This window comes from Pezoporus wallicus, unplaced genomic scaffold (genome assembly GCF_028554395.1).
Source record: "Pezoporus wallicus isolate ANWC-B61680 ecotype Strahan unplaced genomic scaffold, APGP_CSIRO_Pwel_v1 contig_7339, whole genome shotgun sequence".
NCBI classification, from domain to species: domain Eukaryota; kingdom Metazoa; phylum Chordata; class Aves; order Psittaciformes; family Psittacidae; genus Pezoporus; species Pezoporus wallicus.
This window is the reverse complement of record NW_026636333.1, coordinates 1,742,376-1,760,397: the sequence shown is the minus strand read 5'-3', so window position 1 is coordinate 1,760,397 and position 18,022 is coordinate 1,742,376. Positions and strand designations below refer to the sequence as shown.

The 18,022-nt window shown below is 43.7% G+C and overlaps 1 protein-coding gene across 1 annotated transcript; it reads left to right on the top strand.

The window, feature by feature from the left end:
• The first annotated feature begins 5,146 nt into the window (after window positions 1-5,146).
• On the top strand, window positions 5,147-16,549 carry TOGARAM2 (TOG array regulator of axonemal microtubules 2). The gene is given in 7 exon segments (XM_057400086.1): window positions 5,147-5,164; window positions 5,258-5,479; window positions 6,434-6,570; window positions 7,385-7,498; window positions 8,601-8,815; window positions 13,977-14,063; window positions 16,305-16,549. Coding segments are annotated over 7 exon segments (1,038 nt in total).
• Window positions 16,550-18,022: the final 1,473 nt, after the last annotated feature.

The window sequence follows — 18,022 nt, the reverse complement described above, 5'->3', positions numbered from 1 at the left end:
CCAGAAACCATGTTTTTTAGTCTGATGAGCAAAAAAGTAAAGTCATTTCTGCTCCCAGTGCAGCGTAGCACAAACTGTCACTGAAAATCATAATCTTTCCCTCTTGGGGTGTAGTTTCTCTTTGGACTGCATTTGACAGCTGCAGAGCAATTGCTTGAGTGGTTTCCCTGGTACAGAAGTCACCTTTCAGGAGATAGTGCTCAGGTTGTGCAAGAAGCCTTCTTCATGTGGGAAGGCCAGTTTAGAGCTGATCTGCACAGCAGAGCAAGTTACACATCAGTGAACATGTGCAAAGTGCATGCTTGGCAGCACAGAAGCAAAGACTACAATGTGAATGAAAGCAAGTCTGCAAAGTAAAATGGGAGAGCCTGCTTTGCCTTTGTTCCCTTTCTTGCTGTATCTCACAGCCCTCCCATTCTCAATTTTTTGATTTGTTATGACCAATGTCTCTCCCACTTTTTGGACTTTTTTGGACTCCTGTTCTCAGGGAGCATCTGAGTCCTTCAGAAGCAAGGAAGTAAAAAGCAGCTGCAATAACTGGCCGTGTGTGTTATGAAACAGCAAATTACCTCTCATGGCTGCTTATTTGCAGATGGTATTATTCCCCTACCCTGGCCTGTAGGAACTGAACTGCCTATTCACTGGTAAGCCTGAGTTTTTGCCCATAGCAAAAGTCCCAGATACAACACTGGTGCTAGGAGGCATCTGTAACTCCAGGGCTGAGCTCTGGTGCAGTCTAGCATGCTGTGCCTACCATGCTCAGATGTGTACTCCCCCAGTCAATTAGTCACTTCCTGCCTCAGCCCTCTCTGCCTGTGCTGCTGTCTGGCTCTCCAGCCAGCTTCTCTCCTATTGATTGCAGCAAGGGTTGTGTCTGCATGGGAATTAGTGACTTGGTACAATCATGCTGTTGAATGTCAAAGTGCTTAACAGCTGCAAGCCTCTCATCCCAGGGCACACAGTGAAAACTGGGAACAAGCAGTGCCTCTTCTGTCACTCCACCCAAATAAGGTGTCTGTGCATAGCAGATGACATACAGGAGAAGGGCTGCCTGGTGTTCGCAGGCTGCTCACTACCTGCACTAAATGTACGCCAGATGATGAGTCCATAGTGATTCTCATCTCTCCTTTGCGTGGACTCTACCTCGTGTTACGATCCTGAGGAGAGGGAGTTAAGAAAAAAGAATCTTGGAATGATCCTCTGAAAGTTCTGGTGATGCTACTCTGATTTTCAGAACTGATCACAAGTAGCCTGACGTGGCTGTCCGTTCACATTGAGCATTGGATACTCTGTATTCCCTACAGAATATTCTACATGCTTGTAGAATGACATCACTGATGTTCATGACAGTGCCATCAGTGAAATCCAAATCAATCCCCATCTGAATAGTTTTGATTTTGCAGTTCCCCCATACTTTGTAGAACAGTCACGGTAGCATAAAACCCCTGTGGAGTCCATAGCAGTTCATCTAGATTCTGTGCAACACTTATACACTCAAAACTTTTAGACAGCTCAGATATCTTCATCTACGCTTTAGAAAATGAGCTTTTGAGTGCAAGGCATGAAATTGTTGACCTATGGTGCTTTTGATGTCCAGTGGGTTCCATTACAAATGCTTTTGTCATCTGAATTTTCTTCTGTGTTGTGTATTTATCATCAAGAGAGTGTGTTTGCTAACAATTTGCTTCTATATTTACATATTCATATTCTCAATTCACATTTGGAAGTTTCTTTTGTCACAACTATAGAGACCAAAAATTGCATTTTTCCACAAGAGAAAGCTTAGGCATTGCACAGTTTGCAAACAAGTACATTTGATGATGGATAAATGTCATCTCAGCATCTTTGAAACACAGCCAGCAGGTACCTCTGAAATAGTCAATCTTGATAATGCTTGGAAAATAGCAATATCCATAAACTGCTGCTTTTCCACTAGTATGCTAAAATGTATGTGCAGTCAGCTGTCTGCTGTCTAGGACATTTGAAGTAAATGGAAACATGGGCACTGTGGGGTTTAGAAGGTGAGGTGTCACTGTTCCCTGGTGGTTCCTCCTTGGGGACTTGCCCAAGCCCAGCTAGATTCGGTGGTTGTGGCTTGGTGCTCAGTTGAGGGCAGATGGAGGTGTTTCCTACTGGGTGCCTCTGTCCTCAGTGCTCCAGGAAACAGGGAGGTGCTACAGGGAGGTACTCCTGGGATAGCAAGCCCTGCTGGGCACCACTGCCTCCCAGTGACCACGAGCTCTGTGGCACTCTGAATCTGCAGGCTGGCTGTGGCACCTGTATGGACAGGGGAGCTGCCTCTGTGTGTGCCATGTTCAGGTTTACACAAGGAGCGGGTGCCCAGCTGTGGGTGCCTGGAGGATGGCTGGGTACTGGGTCAAGCAACGAGCCAGAGAGCAGGGAAGTCTCTGGGCCAATGCCAGTCTGCAGCCCAGTGATTTTCTTGGCTGAGAGCTGGGGTTGGAGACTGCTTGGTGGTGGAGTGCCTCGGCCCAGGGTATGCAGTGCTGGTGTCTGACCATCTCTCTCTCTCTTACAGGAATCCCAGTGCCGGCCACTGCTCTGGACTCTGTAGAGTGTGGAGAGTTGTCAGAGCATGGAGATGACCAGGAAGCCAGACCCTTCCCTGATGCACAAAAGGGTCTGCTCGACACACTCACATGGCTCAGGAGTGATGAGTGGTAAGAAAGCCCCATGTTCAGGCTTCCTTCTTCTCAGTGTAAAGGAAAAGTTAGAAATGTTTGAGTCTCTGAGCCCAGAGAGCCCAGATGTTCACAGGGACGTAGTGAAACCACTCCAAAGCAGTCACAGTATAAAGATGAGAGAGCAGCCTTTTCTTTGCCTTGGTCCACAGCAGTGCTACAGCAACAGCCCACCCATGCTGTTTCCTAGTGTTGCCTTCTGCTCCATGTAGGTGCAAGCGTAATGTTCAGGGAAGAGAGGAAATTGTGGAACAAGATTATTTGCTAGCTGAAGTCAGAAGCAGAATGGAAGTGGTCATGAGTTCATAGACGTGGTGGCCTCAGTTCACTGGCCCAGGTGGGACTGAGTAAGGATTTATCTGTGTTTCCAATGCTGGCAGCAGCAGCACCAGCAGCAGACCTTCTGCACATGAGTCCCAGTAGCTCATGATACCAACCAGAGAGCAGTGTATCCCAGGGACAGGATGATACACTGAGGGCACAAGAAACAGAAACACAGCATAGTCTCCCAGCTTCTAGGAGGCAGCAACGCAGGGACCTTGTGTGCCATGGATTTCAGAAAGGCTCTCTTGTTTCGTGGCCACAAATTAACCGATTTACTCTGCAACCATCTCTTTGCCTTTTGGATTTATGTCTGCTTTTGTCCACCACAGCATTCTGTCACAACGAGTTCCATGATTTAATTAAGTGCTGTTTGAGAAGCACCTCCCTTTGTTTGACCTGACACCCTGGTAATGGCAGAGGGTGTAGCTTAGTCATTTGGTGGTGCGAAAAATCAGTGTTTTTTGGTGAAACTGCCTTTCAGGGAGGAAAAGACCAAGAGGCTCTTCAGTGTCAGACGCCTGGCTATGTGCCACTCAGAAGTCCTTCTTAGGAGACTTCATGGTGTTTCCTCGGCAGTCACCAGAGAGGTAAGAACATTGTCTCTAACTGTATCCCACATGCGTCATCCACGGGGGGTAGAGTACATACGAGCTTGTCCATTTGTGTGTGTGCTCAGTATCTGCCTTCACTCCGAGTTTTAGGCCTCATTTTTCTAACAGCTGTGTGACCTCTCCGTAAGACTTGTCTGTCCATACAGCTGTGTTCACTGGTAGGTAGAACATCTGTCTTTCTCCTCCTTGAGCTTGGTGTCTTTCTGAGGCAGTGCACAAAAGCAGAAACTGAGACATTAATCAAGTGATTTGCCAGGGCCCAAGTCTCTGCCTAAACTGTAATTAAACACTGCAGCTTTTGCTTCCCAGCTTCCTCCCACTTCATCCTTCTCCTCAGCTTCCTGGAGGATTGTCTGTAGGTGTTTTGTTTCCAGTGTTTCCTGATGATGTCTTCTCCTCTTTACCTTCTGTGTGCTTTTTGGTAATTTGCCCTTTCCATTGAGCTGTTGCGTCTGTGCACCAGTGGAATTTTGCAGTACAGCCCATGGGTGAGGGGTTTGCATGGCAGTGGCTCACAGCTTCACCCTCTCATCTCTCAGTCATCAAAGAGGTCTGAACTAAAACTCCTGAATAATATCTGTGGCTGTATTTACAATTTGGCCCTTGTCTGTGGCCTGAACCAGCTGCTTGTCCTCTTACTACATGATTGCCAAATATATTCCATTCTACCTTCCTTGCAGAAGACAGTAAGACTTAGCCCATGTCCATGAAAATCAGTTCTTCTATACAGTATTTCATGATGTTGGAGGCTTGAATACCCCTTCTGTTGAAGACTCCATTCTCTCTTTGAATCCTGAAACTTTTCTGTTTAGAGGTACAGGACTTAGATTCTGCTACTCTGAGATCAGGGTTAGCAGCAGCTGCCCTTTCTGCTTCACTTATCTGAGTTTTATATCATTTTCTGAGAAAATCTCCTCTCTTGTTCTACTAATTCATAACAGGCACAACCATGTCTGGCAGAAAGAACCACTGGTCTGTGCTTCAAGTTATCTTTCAAATGGAGCATATGACTGTGACATGCTTCTTCCTTACCTTTGTGGGGGAGAGTCTTTTGGCAGCAGGGATCACTCCGGCACAGCACTGAATACTGTAAAACCCCACCATCTTGTGATCTCCAAGATCCTTGCATGCCTTGAGTCCAGCAGCCTGGGTTCTCCTGAGGTGACAGAGCTGCAGATAGACTCTAGGTACTGCTGTGAATTAGTCTGTAGACTTGAGAGCTTGTGTTTCCTATTTCTTCATTGAGTGCTCAAACTTCATTACAAATTGTGCCTTTATAGTGTAAATGTAGATCTTGCCTTAATTTTCTGATTTGCTTTCAACAAAAGGGCCTAAAATCATAGCAGGGTATGCTATGGGCTAAGGAGCACACTTTGTCTTAGGTGAAATAATATTTTTCAGGCCTGCAGTCTCATTGACATTGTACTGTAGAAGTGGACCTGAGGCCACTGAAGAAGTCAGTATCAGAGTTTTATTGTGTTGGTGGTCTTCTGCTCTTAGTGTGCTCTTATGTTGCACCTGGACACAGTGAGAAGTCTTGTTTTGTCCTGTGACACTTGTCTATGGGAACTGATTTTCTTTACAAGGTGATTCTTGCATCTCCCCTCATGACTTCCCCAGGTGAACACCCCCCACTGGAAGGTTTCTCTCCTTGCTCTCAAGACTCTTGGAGAGCTCTTCAGGACCATGAAGAAGCACATGGACCCTGAGTTGGATGAGGTTACTCAGGTCATGCTCCAGAGGATGGGGAACTGCAGCATGTCAGTTCAGAAAGTAGCCAGTCAGTGCCTGGGGATCACTGTGGGGAACGTGACTCCTGCACAAGCCATTACTGCTCTCATGGTTAGTGAAATCCAGTATGTTGTTTTAGTGATCTGCTTCACCTTAACTTGTATGGGAGACAGAAGGGTAATGATGGGAGGGTAATTTCTCCTGCATCTGTTGGGAACTCAGTGACACTAGACTGTGATGAGGTTGCCTCCCTTCCTCATGATCTACTCCTGCCCTGCTATAGCCTGCTTGTTCTCACAGCCCGTCAACACTGCCTAGATGTGGTGAATGATGGGGAAGTGAAAGTCTCTGTAAAGGGTGGTAATACTGCCTTGTGGCTTTGTGGGAAGAGGAACAATGGCAATTCCAGCAGTGAGCACCCTTTGATATTTCTTAATGTAGACCACAGAGACGCTGGGAAAAAACATGCATCATCATTATACCATTAACTTATGACATAAGGAGGCTCATTGCTGGATTGCTGGGTCATGGAGCATTTGGGGTAGAAACCGTGGGGTGTGGCACAGCATGCACATCAGGCGCAGCTCCTTCCGACTTCCAAGAGGAGTTTGTCTGTTGTGTCCTTAGATCTCTGCTTTCTAGTCAAATTTATGCTGCATCTTAGCCTTGAGGTGGTGAGTCACTTCATGGACACCTTCACAGGCCAAGTGCCATGGGTTAACTGAAGCAAATTCTAGAGTTAAAAAAAAAGAGCCAGCATGAATTGTCTTCCATTTCCCTCTTTCTCAGAGTTAATTTTTTTATAGATATTGAGTATCAACTAGTCCAGGGAGATTGAATTCCTCCTCTTCCTTGCAGGTAGTGCCTCTGCACAATGCCAGCATTGTGTTTATCTGAGGACAGAATCTTCCTCAGGTGTCCAACACTGCAGCGAGAACACATGCCTCCTTCTCCCAGCAATGACAGAGAGCACAATGGGGCTGAGACCTGTGCTTCTGGCCCTTGTTTTCCCTCTGCCCGAGTGTTTGTTCTCTTGTTTCCATTTACCACAACATCCTGGTGCAGAAGTGTGCAGCCAAACAGCTACTGACCACGATGGAGCAAACTGAAGGCCAGAAGCTCCTGTCTGGCACATGTTACAGTGCTGAGGTGTTTGTTCGTACTGTGGTGAAACTTGCTGAGGATTGTCATCTGGACATAAGGTGATGATCTTCATTTCAGCTCCTAAAATATGAAAACTGTTGGACCATAAATGATATAACCACAAAAGAGAGGGAAGTAAAGTCAATATTAAGAACATTACTTTGCAATGTGGGTAATGTTGTCTGGGGAGATGACTATACTGGGTAACATGAGGTTGTCCAGGAAAAAGAACCATTGCTGAATTCCTGTGACCTGAGTAATTCTTTATTGAGAATAGCTGAGTTCAGAATAGTAAAATAATTTTGTTTGGTTATTTGTCAATGTTTCCTATTAGCATAACTGTACCAAAAGACCAACAAACCCCTTTAATTTGGTTAGCAATGTTAATTCCCATGGATAGATGCCAAGAACACATGGGCAACTAGCTGCTCATTTGCATACCTGTAATACAGGATAATAAATAGGAAGCATGAGTGAGGTGATCTGTCCTGGCTTCTCCACAAGTAAGAAGGGTAAATTACTGTGTAATGGCAGCAAGACACTGCAAATAAGCCCTGACAGCACAGCAGGAGATATCTTTTGCTTGTCCCACTGGATTCTTTGATCCCACAGAAGCGTACCCACAATGTAAGAGTGAAATTGTGTTTTCCTGTTGCCCTGGGTTCTCTTCTTGCCTCTTGTGTTCAGCTGACAGCATAGAGCAGTGATGACAAGTGGAGGTAAATCTCACTCTTTGCTGAATAGGTAATACTTTCTCATGAAGGTGTTGCACATAATGAGTTTAAAGTATCAGCTTATTCTATTAACACTCTTCCTTTGTTTATTCACAAAGACAGTAATAGTCTGTATTCCATTCTCTCTTTCCTGTGTTAGAAGTTATGGACAGAAGATGCTGAGTATATTCATGAGCCATCAAAAATTTGAGAAGTATTTGAAACAGTCTGTTCCCTCACATGACTTGGGAGATGTTATGGCAACAGTAAGGCAGTAAGTAAATGCTTGGCAGGAGAAATGTCTCCTTTATGCAAGTACTGAGATTGTTCTTGTGAGATTAAACCTGCCTAATCTTTCTTTATCTCATTCTTCTTCTGCTGAATCATTTTGCTCCTGGGAATGAACTGTTGATCCGCAGCCTGTTTATGTGTGGGCAATGAAGGAACTGGTGTCACTAGAAATAAAGTCTTTGGAACAGAAGAAGGAAGTAGTAATGCCAAGAAAATTGCCTATTATGCAAAAGATGCACAAGGCAATCATAATTAGTGCATGAATTGTCTGTATTCTGGGGATATTGCCCTACTGCATGCACTGTGTAGCTGGAAGAAGCTTTGTGATTTCAGCCGCAGTGGAAAACCATCGCCTTCTGGTTTGCTTTCATCCTCATCCCTTTCCTGCTTGAGAAAGACTATTCTCACCCTTATTCGGGAGCCTCTGTTATCTTTGGAAAGAGGAGGAAGTTGGTTAGAGACAGATCTTCCTTCTCCTGCCAGCAGCTGTTTTTTTTCCCTTTTCCAGAAGATGGTGCCTGTTAACATGGCTGTCAAGGGGACCTGCTTCTAAGGAGTACTGTACAGCACAGTAAACTTCAGAAGTCTGCCTGTTAGCTAGGCAAATGGTCTGGGTCCTGGAGAAGTCAAAAGAGCCCTGCACTTCTCCAGATGCAGGTTCTGAGATCAAACAAAACTTGGATGTCCTCCAGTCCCAGTTCTGGCAAAATCAGAACTACCCTCAGTACTTGAGACCAGCCTATGAAAAGAGAGGCATCATGATTTCATACCTCTATACCAAAAATACTATTTTGCATTATTAAGATGGGATTTATTTAAAGATTTATAGTAGGTAAAGAGAAACAGCACATGATCTATCCTGTCCCCACCCAAACCTCTTCATAAAATACGGAAATCCTTTTAAGCAGCATGGGGTTGTGCAACCACTACAGTGAGTACAGGAAAGGAGTGAAATTGTGCTAGCAAGCACTGAGCGGACAGAAAGGATTCCATTCATCTTTTACATTGCTGGGTGCTTGTTCCCACATCCCTTCTTGAAACAAAGACATTTTAATCCAGCTGTCATGTTTGTTTTCTTAACATATTTTCAGTGTTTTTGTCCTTAGGATTCAGGACTGCAACAAGAAAGTGAAGCAGCAGGTGCTGAAGGCACTGGCTTGGATGACATCCAAGCTCAGAGATGCCTTACATGCAGTGCTGGTGTCTCTGGTAGAAGCAGTGACTGAGAACGTGAACTCAAAGCACCCAGGGATTTATGCTGCAGCTGTGAAAGGACTGGAAGCCTTCATTGCTCAGCTAGGTAAGGCTGACCTGTGGCACAGCTTCTCCTCAACCGCGGCTTCTGCGCTTCAGAGTCAAGCGAACACTAAATCTGTTGATAGCTGTTGTTGTCTGTGGAAATATCCATCTGCTGCAAGAGGCTTAGGAAGTACTGCCTGTATTTTATCTGTCCCAGTCTGTTGTATCATGTGGAGGTGTGCAGCTGAATGTGTGCTGCTTATCACCTGAATCATGTCTGAGTTTTAATTCAAACGAGAGGAGATTACAGGCATTATTTTAATTTCCTGCCAGAAACACATAGGGAAGTGACTAGCACCTGCCATGACTGTTTTTGTCCCTTCTTCCTGGGAAACTATGTGTTTCATTTTTATTGAATTGGACTTCCAAATGTGCATGCTGCTAATTGTACATCCACTAAAACAAGATGAGAGGAATGTGCTTTCTCCTCATGGTCAAAAGGGTGGTGAAGGCTCTTTCTTCTTGATGGGTTTTGTCCCATGCTATGGCAGGGGCAGCTTCCTCAGCAGAGTTGCCTGGCCCTTTCTGACTTCAATATGAAAAGCTTTGACCTTGGTTTCTCATTTTGCAATTTTAGGTAGTCGTTTAGCTCTGTAATGCCCAAATGCAATTATTGTTTTGAATTCAAATATTGAGACTTTGAATTTAATAAGAGCGTTATGAAATATAGATGAAGGCTGCAATGCTTGTTCCATAGTCAGCCTGGAGGTCTCCACATATTTGGGGTTACAAATGCCTTGGCTCCCTTCTTTGAGATAGGTAAGGAGAGAAAGGTAAGGAGATCATCATTGTCTCCTTTTCTGGATGCTGGAGCATGGAGTCACAGGTATGCCTCTTCATGTAAAATATGTACCTGCACTATGGAGAGGATGAGGTCCCGATCTGAGCTGTGTCCTGAACCATATAGCCCACTGCAGTTTGTGCAGCAGGTCTTCTGCTGCCTAGCAGGTCCTACTGAAGTTCTCAGGGATCCTCAGGCTCATTTTGGCTGGAGGCACTTGCCCTGCACAGTGCATCTCCAGCCCATCCCTTATGGCTGTCCGAAAGCTATGTGTTAGCATGCTGTGGACTGGCAAATATAGTGGCAGGTTTCTTCATGAGTAATACTACAGAAGTCCATGTTGGTGTCTTTACATTTCATAAAAACAGCTTTTAACAGCTACTTTTTGATCAATGCATTTGGATTTATTCCCTTTTGATCTGGTGTAGGAACTGACTATATGCGTGTGGGTGGTATGTGTTTCTTAAAAGCATATGGAGATACTGTCCTGAAGTTAGGTCCTTGCTTCCCCTTACCCACCACAGGTTTCAGTTTGCCGTAATTTGGAGGCAGTAACCTAAAAATAAGGGAGTCAGAAAAGCAGAAATAAAAGGATGGGCATAAAGCAGAATGGGATTATATTAAGGTTTGTGTTCTCTCACCTCAGTTTTATGGTTGATATGAATGATTCACAACAATGAGTACAAGGACAGACAACTGGGTGGCTCTCTAGGTAAAAAATGAGGGTGGTAGGGTTGGTTAAAGCCAGGGGACACAGTTGAAAACCAGATGCAAGTCTGTAACAAACATGGTTCTCTGTGCCTCTTAGGTTATTCTTACCCACTTATTCTAGAAGCTGGATCCACCTGGACGATCCATCTGCAACCAGTTAAGGTCTACCACAGAAAACAAGCTCCTCATAAAGTGTTTGGGTTCTGTGGCAAGTTTGAAAATCACTTCTGTCATTTTTGCTGTAGATCCAAGGACCTGAATTCCTGTAGACTGTAGCTGGTGAGCTGGTTAACCAGAAGGTGTGGTTTGGTGAAGTCCTTATGCACCAGTTCCCAGGTAGGCTTTGATGTTTACCAGCATTTCCTCAAAGCCTGAGGAGCCTTTGGCTTGGTGCTGCTTACCTGCTGTGGTATAAAAGGAGCTGAAAAATCCTGGAGTACAACTTTGCTAGAATTCAGGGACAAAGGGATTTTTGGAAGTTGTCTGGGCCCAATTTAATTCTCAAATGAATTACTTTGCTGTTGATGGTAAAGGATTCTGGCCCATCAGAGCTTCTTCAGAACAGCTTCCTGGAGCGCTCTACATTATAGGTATTAGCTGATTCTGTCTATTTTCTACCTTTCTTCTTTGTCTTCTTTTTTTTTTTTTTAAAAAGGGAATTTATGATTTGCCAAGTTCATTTCTGTAGCATAAACTGGTCTAAATCCAGCTGTAAATGATGGCTTGTTCCACATGTTGTTCTGCATGGGGCAAGATTTCTATAGTCAATAACAACATAGCCAAGGTCTGCTGTAAATTCCCTTGCCACACAGATTTATATCAGCTGTGAAAATGCAGCACTGGGGGAATATACCAGGAAAATTTAGTGTTGAAGAGACAGGTCTTAAAGGGGAGTTAACAACTTTCTCCACATCCGCTGCTTTGAGAACTCAGTACATTTGCTGACCCTCTCCTGATCGTTAAGTGGGGAGAAGGGTATGAGAGCTGTACTGCTCTTTGCCCTTACCTGTTTTCTGTTGTGCCTGGGAGAAGGTTAGGGAAAAGTTACAGAACCCTGCTAACAGAGGATGTGCTAAGCAGATCCCTTCAGGGTTTTCTATGGAGCTTTCTGTCATTCCCCTCTCACCAGTTCTGAGAGATCACTGTAAATTTTCCATGCCGGCAGATGTCAGAACAGGAGCAAGGCACATCTGTGTCTCATCACACTGACTTTACTCAGAGACAGGTCCAAGCAAACAAGGTGGGATATATTTCTTGTGGTTCTGCTCAGTTTTTTTTTTTTTTTTTATATTTGCAAAAATTCAGACAGGCAACTCATAAATATTGCAAAATTCAACTCCTAGCACTTCAGTGGGGGAAGGCAGGCTCTACTGCAAAATGCAGGAATGAAACCTTCCCATATGCTTTAAAACTGTCTGCCTTTACAATTTAAAATCAAGTGGCAAATGACAAGCCCCTCCCGACCTCTAGAGGATTGTGCAACCCTCTTTAGTTTAGAGTAAGTGAACAAAGTGTCTTGCCCCACTGCTCCACTGGGTTTAATAGCTAAGAGCCCAGCCATTGCTCTGAGATTCTGTTTTGACAAGCCTCATATTCCAGGTTTTATGCGAGACTTCCTCATATGTCACCTTTAATGATCCATGCAAAAATGCAAGCTGGTTAGAAAAGTCTTGCTCACTCTATGTAAAAACAAACAAAAAACCCCTCCCCCCCCCCCCCCCGAAAAAGACCCAAAACCAAAATAAACCCCATCCTTGAGGCCAAAATTCTTCCTACAGACTAAGTTGCTTTCAAATAACGCCTGATTCATTTATTTAGCTTAACCTTGACATTGGCTTGGATGTCCCAGTTGAAGGCCACACACATTCATTAGCTGTGACCTGAGACCCTAATTCCACTGGAGGGAACTACCTTGTAGATGGGGGCAAATCAGCAAATCAAGGCAGACTGCAAGTGGACCAAGACGTAGATCTTGGTGTACTCTGACGTTTGTCTTACCCTGTCCTCTGCCATGAAAGAAATGCCCTTCAGATGTCCAGTGCCTGTTGCCAGGCTGGGGAGTCAGGCCAGCAGTGCCAGTAGCTCCCAGAGGAACCAGCCCTCTGCAAGAGGGGAAGGGGAATTGCCCCGTAGGTGTTCGTGTAGCAAAGAGGAGACCACAGTGAAAATGAGAACATGGAGAAGCAAATTGTTCTACTCATATGGCAAATGCTGGACTGTTCATCCTGTGGCCGTCTGGTTTAGCTGATATGTAGTGCAGAGAATTAAAGTTGAGTGAGTAACAGTTGAACTGCTTACCACCTTGCTTCCAACAGCCATTAAAATCTGCTCTGTCTTTAGGTCTCTTGAGGCAGTTAAAGTAATGGCTGTGTAAATTTGTTACTGACTCAAGCTTTACTCTTCCAAAATGCACAGGGCATTTGAAACCCTTAAATTGAAAGGTGAATAGTGCCTATACACTTAAACCATACAAACAGTTCCCCCTCACCCACCCCAAACCCAAGCATTCCCCTGAAAATCTGTGTAGGTACTGATACTAATGATTCAGTGATATTTTGTGCTCCTTCGAGATACCCGGATCTCAGGGTGGGTTTTTTTTTCAAAGCAGCAGCTGTAAGATAGCTCTCTGGGGAGGAACAGCAAGTGTGAAACAGTGTCTGCCAATACTTCAAGAGTGTGAGGCAAAAAGTCAAGTGTCTGTTGAAAAAGGTGAATGAGAATTGCACAGTTACCAAAGCAGAAGCGTAATGAGGATAGCAGGATCAGTTCTTTACTGCATGCTTGCAAGAGGATCATTAGGGACTTCCTTTTTGTATCTCATACAAAAAGGAGCACTTGTTAGCATAGTACTACTTAAAACCAGTTTGGGATTTCTCTCTGTAGTGGTTCACGAAGAAGTAGGTTGCCTGCTTTACTGATGCCACTCCTGGTGACACTGTGAGAGGTATTGTAGCGCATCCCACACACATTCTGCCTCCAAGAGAAGCTTTGCTTGGTTTATCAAAGCAGGAAGACTGGAGGCTTGCAGACCAATCCAGGCAACAGTTCATAAATTAAAATAAGACCCAAATCAACAACAGGCAACACAGGAAAAACTCAAATACATGTGACAGTCAGGTATTGGGAAACCAGTTTGTGTTCCAGTCTTTCTGACAAACCAACCAGAGACTGTTAAGGGCCCTGAGAAGCAGATAGTGTTGGCAGTGAGCAGTAATTCTGTCTTTTATAAGAGTAACATGGAGTCTGTCCATAATTACCAACAGATAATGTAAAGATTTAGCAGCAGCTTATCCTTGAAGTGTGAATAAATATGCGGACTTTTGAGCCTTCTCACCCTTTTCCTTAGGGGAGGGCGAAGTTCACTTCTGCAAAGCTCTGGGACACAAAATCTTTTCACTGCTTACATGTGATTTCAATTTTGAGGGCCCTGGTGTGAAATGTTTAACACAGCTCCTTGTACCACAGTCACTTGTGGATTTACACATGTAAATGAGAGGTTTTCTTTTTGAATTTAAAATCCTTGCAAGAAAGCTTGAAGGAAAGAAGAAAAGGTCTGGCAGAAATTGATTTCACAAAATGCAGTTCCCTCTTCCCTTTCTCCCCCAGCCCCTTCCCCTTTTTTTCCTGATAACCTCAGAAGACTGAACATAGATTAATGTTTCTCTTTCAGATAACACATTGCTGCTGCAGACCCTTGCCCAGTGAGTGTGTTACCTCAGCGACCATGCTCTGCTGGATGTCACAGGATATCTCTCAGGTATTGCCCACTTCAGCTAATCTCCACTTCTAAGTCTGAAAGTCTTCAGAGGGAATATTCAAGAAGGAATGCCTCTGAATAGACAGGGCAGTAACTGATAAAGACCAGAAGGTCCTGAGCTTGACCCTCCTGCAAAATACACTTAATAGGTGTATTTGGCAGGGCTCTGCCTGGCTGCTGCAGAGGCATGCAGTGTGTGAGGTGAAGATGGCGCTCGAGCTCCAGCACTGAGCACTCACTGGGGCATTTCAGGACCCACCTCCGGCAAAAAGCCGGGCTAAAAATACCCTGGCTGGCTCCGCTCTTTGAAGGGCAGTACAGTAAAGATCCTGGAGGTCTGTAAGAGGTGCCTTTTCTGGAGCAAAAGGTTATCCTTTAGAAAAAATACGTGGCAATTGGTATTGTGAAAATCTGACTGTTTTGTCATTGCAGGATTCTTTTTTTTTTTTCCCATGAATCTTGTTTTCCCATTGGGGCAGAACCCTATAGAGCCTGGGGGTGATTGTGTAGGTGAAAACTCAACACCCGTATTATAGGCAAGGATTTTGTGTAAGACAGGATTTGGGGGCTGTGGGGCTGAAGTGGGGCCACTGAGGCAACCTGCCTGTGTTGCAGTAATGACATTGGACTCTGAACATTGCAGGATGTGCAAACAGTCTATTTTTATATCAGTGATGTCCAACATGCTGCAAATGCAGCTGATAATTGATTTATAATAGTAGCTTACAATGTCAATGATAGCCAAGGACTGGAAAAAAATAATATATACTACAGGAGACTATTCATAGCCTTGCTTTAATTAGGGTAAATCCACTGCTAATTACACCAGCATCTTTTAATCCAAGGTTTCATAAATTTTTCTTCTTCATTATGAATCTCAGACAAGTATTTTTAGCCACAGCAAATGTAAAAGAGCCTTTAAAGAAATTTTAATAAAGTGAATCCCCATAAACATAGAATTTAGTTTTACAGTTATTTTTATATCTTTTTCATATAAAGCATTTGAACATAAATTGGGGCTGAGAGAGAGCAGATGTTATCTCAGGGATTTTAGTGGCAATTGACAGCTCTTTCTCTTTGGAAGTTCTGTGGTAAGTGCTGTGTTTAATAGCATTTAAACTCAAATGAACTTCAGTTTTACAATAGGTACCATAACCCTTTTCCTGCTTACCAGAATTGGTTTTAGGTACTTTCAGGAGCTGTTTAAATGTTGATGACTGATGCTAGATTAACAGGATAGAGAAAATGAAGGTCCTTCCATTATAGAATAGGAAATAGTTAATTCATAACATTTCCAGTGAATAGAAAATAAGAACTCTTTCTCCAGACCATTTCAGCTTTTGATCTCAGCAAAATCTGTGATGCAGGGAGCCTATTGTAGTAGCTTTTTGTTAGTATAGTTCAGCTCTGGAAATGAGCTAAGAGCAACATTCTCAGAGAGAATGAGAGGGAACACTTGGGTTTTGGTTACATTTCAGCCAATGTAAGATTTTTCTATCTCTATTCCCCTGTTTCAGGGAACATTGTGAAAATAAATGCCATAAAAATTGAGAGATGCTCAAATGCTATAGCAATGGAGCCTGGGGAATTATCTAAGACATCCTGAAGTTTCAAACAGCTGTTTGTTAGGAGCCACCAAGTATGAGGGAAAAAAAAGCTCAAATAAGACCATTCTGCCAAAGACCTGACTTAATCACTGATGTTTCCATTGTCAAGCAGCACACATGTTTTGTGGGCTGGAGTTTTAAGGGGTAGTTTAATATTGCCATTTCTTATGTGCCGCTGAGCAAAGGGAACTGCAAGATTAGACCTTGGGCATTTCTCATCAAAGGTCACAAAAAAGTAATCATCCTTTTTATTAGGAATCTTTCAGTGACTTCTCTGCACTGCATTTCAAAAGCTCCAGCAGCTGGTTTAGACAACTTCTTAATAGAAATAAATAGTGATTTGACATTTTTGTCTTAGCAATGCAGAAATGGATAGTGAAATGATTTACAAAATACGTATGATTCACTTTGCTAAGTCTGTTGTGGAATCAATGCCTCTTATTTGGGCAAATGGAGATCCTCAGAGGTTGGTTGTTATGTTCAGTGGATGCTCAGCCACTGTTGCCTGTTTCTGGTTTATCAGGCTCTGTGTGCTTGCTGATACTAGCCAGAAAAGGCTTCCAAGCACCAAAGATAAAGGTAGATTCTTGTTTGCATTAAGGTTGTTAAGAAGTCTGTCTCTCTTGCCTGGCAGTGCTTGTGGCATCTGTTTATCCACAGAAACCCCAAACCATCAAGCGCCACTCCCTGTCTGTGCTCTGGTTCCTCCTGGGAAACGGAGCCCTGCCTGTTCAATATGGCAGTGTCTGGGCTGTGGTCACCAGGTTTGCAAAGAGTTTCCACCAAGTGCTGGGCTCCAGGCTGCAGGAGTATGCTGCCATGCAGCCCCAGCACGTGGTGAAAACCCTCTGGGACATTTTAGACCTTAACACCAGGTGAAGGCTTGATGTGCACCAGGAAGGTGATGGAGAGGTTCTGAGTGGGAGTGGTGGAGGCAAAGGTGGACATGGCAGTGGCATTTGTGTCATTCTTTGTGACTGAAGAACAGGATTTGCCTTACCCAGTATATAGGTACAGATTTATGAACCATGTTTTGATGCTGGCTTTTCAAAAACAAAAAACAAGTTAAATTTTTATATTGTGAGCTCACGTTCACTGAGAAGCCTGCATAGATACCAAAAAAACCCCAAACCAAACCCATGTCTAAATGCAATTTGTAACTGTGGAAAGGAAAACAATATATTTATATACATACTTGCAAAGTAGTAGGCATATGTATATTTTTATATATGTTTACTTAGAAAGTAAGAGAAGAGCTTTGAAAGCATTGAGGCTGTAGGATTAGATGGCTTGGCTTAGGAAGCAGAGAATGAGAGAGCAGGACCTGCTGGCCCAGAGGTGTGGTGGGGTTATCAGAGGATATGCAGTGCACTGTATGTACCAGTGTATGCCATATGTGCCAAGTTACAGGGTGACCTCTTTACAAGTCTCTAGTAGCTGCTGGTGCAATTTACCTTGCTGAGTTTATAGTTACAGATTTCCATAGCACGTTTTGATTTTGGCTTTAAAAAAAATCAATAATAATAATAATAAAGTACTTTTCAAAATTTTTATATCCTGAGCTCATGTTTGCTGAGAAGCTTGCATAAGTACCAACAAAATAAAACCCCTGTTGTGTAAATTCAGTTGGTAACTGTGGAAAATAATGTATTTATAGACAAACTTAGAAAATAATAGGTGAATAAAGCGTTGCCTACCAGTACTAGTTTGTGTCTCAGTGTTTGAGGTTTTTTAACTCTTGAGCTGAAACACTTTCCCCATGAGAGGGCCTCTCCAACCACAGGGAGAGCAAGTTTAGCTGAAGGTGTGACTGCAGTTGACAAGCAGAGGGTTAATTCAAGGTAATGGTTAAATCAGCTCAGGTGAGCTCTCTTGCCACAGGTTTGCACAGGTGAATGTCTCAAAAGTTGTTAAGAAGCTACTAAGGGGTTTGGGTGATACAGACAACAGGCATAGCAGTGTTGGATCTTTCTCCAGTATTGGTAAGAATATTTAATCTTCCTAACTTTTTTTTTGGTTATAGCTTGATGACAGAAATCTCACCAGAGAGGAGGCTGCAAGCTGTCCTTGCAGGGCCAGCATAATGAATGGGATTATTGCATTTAATGTGCAGCTGCTAACCCACAGAGGTTAGTACAGCAAAAGAAATGTATGGCCATTTTGTCCATTGGCTTACTCTTAGCCTACATCCTGCCAGAGCCCCAGGACAGACTGGCAGAGATGGTTCCTCTTGCTTGCTGAATGGAAAAGTTGTCATCAAGGGAAGGTGGGGGATAAAATGTAACATGGATTCTGCCACACAGGAGCGAAGAAAGCTTATGTTTCCCTGATGAACAGGGAGAGAGTGGTCTT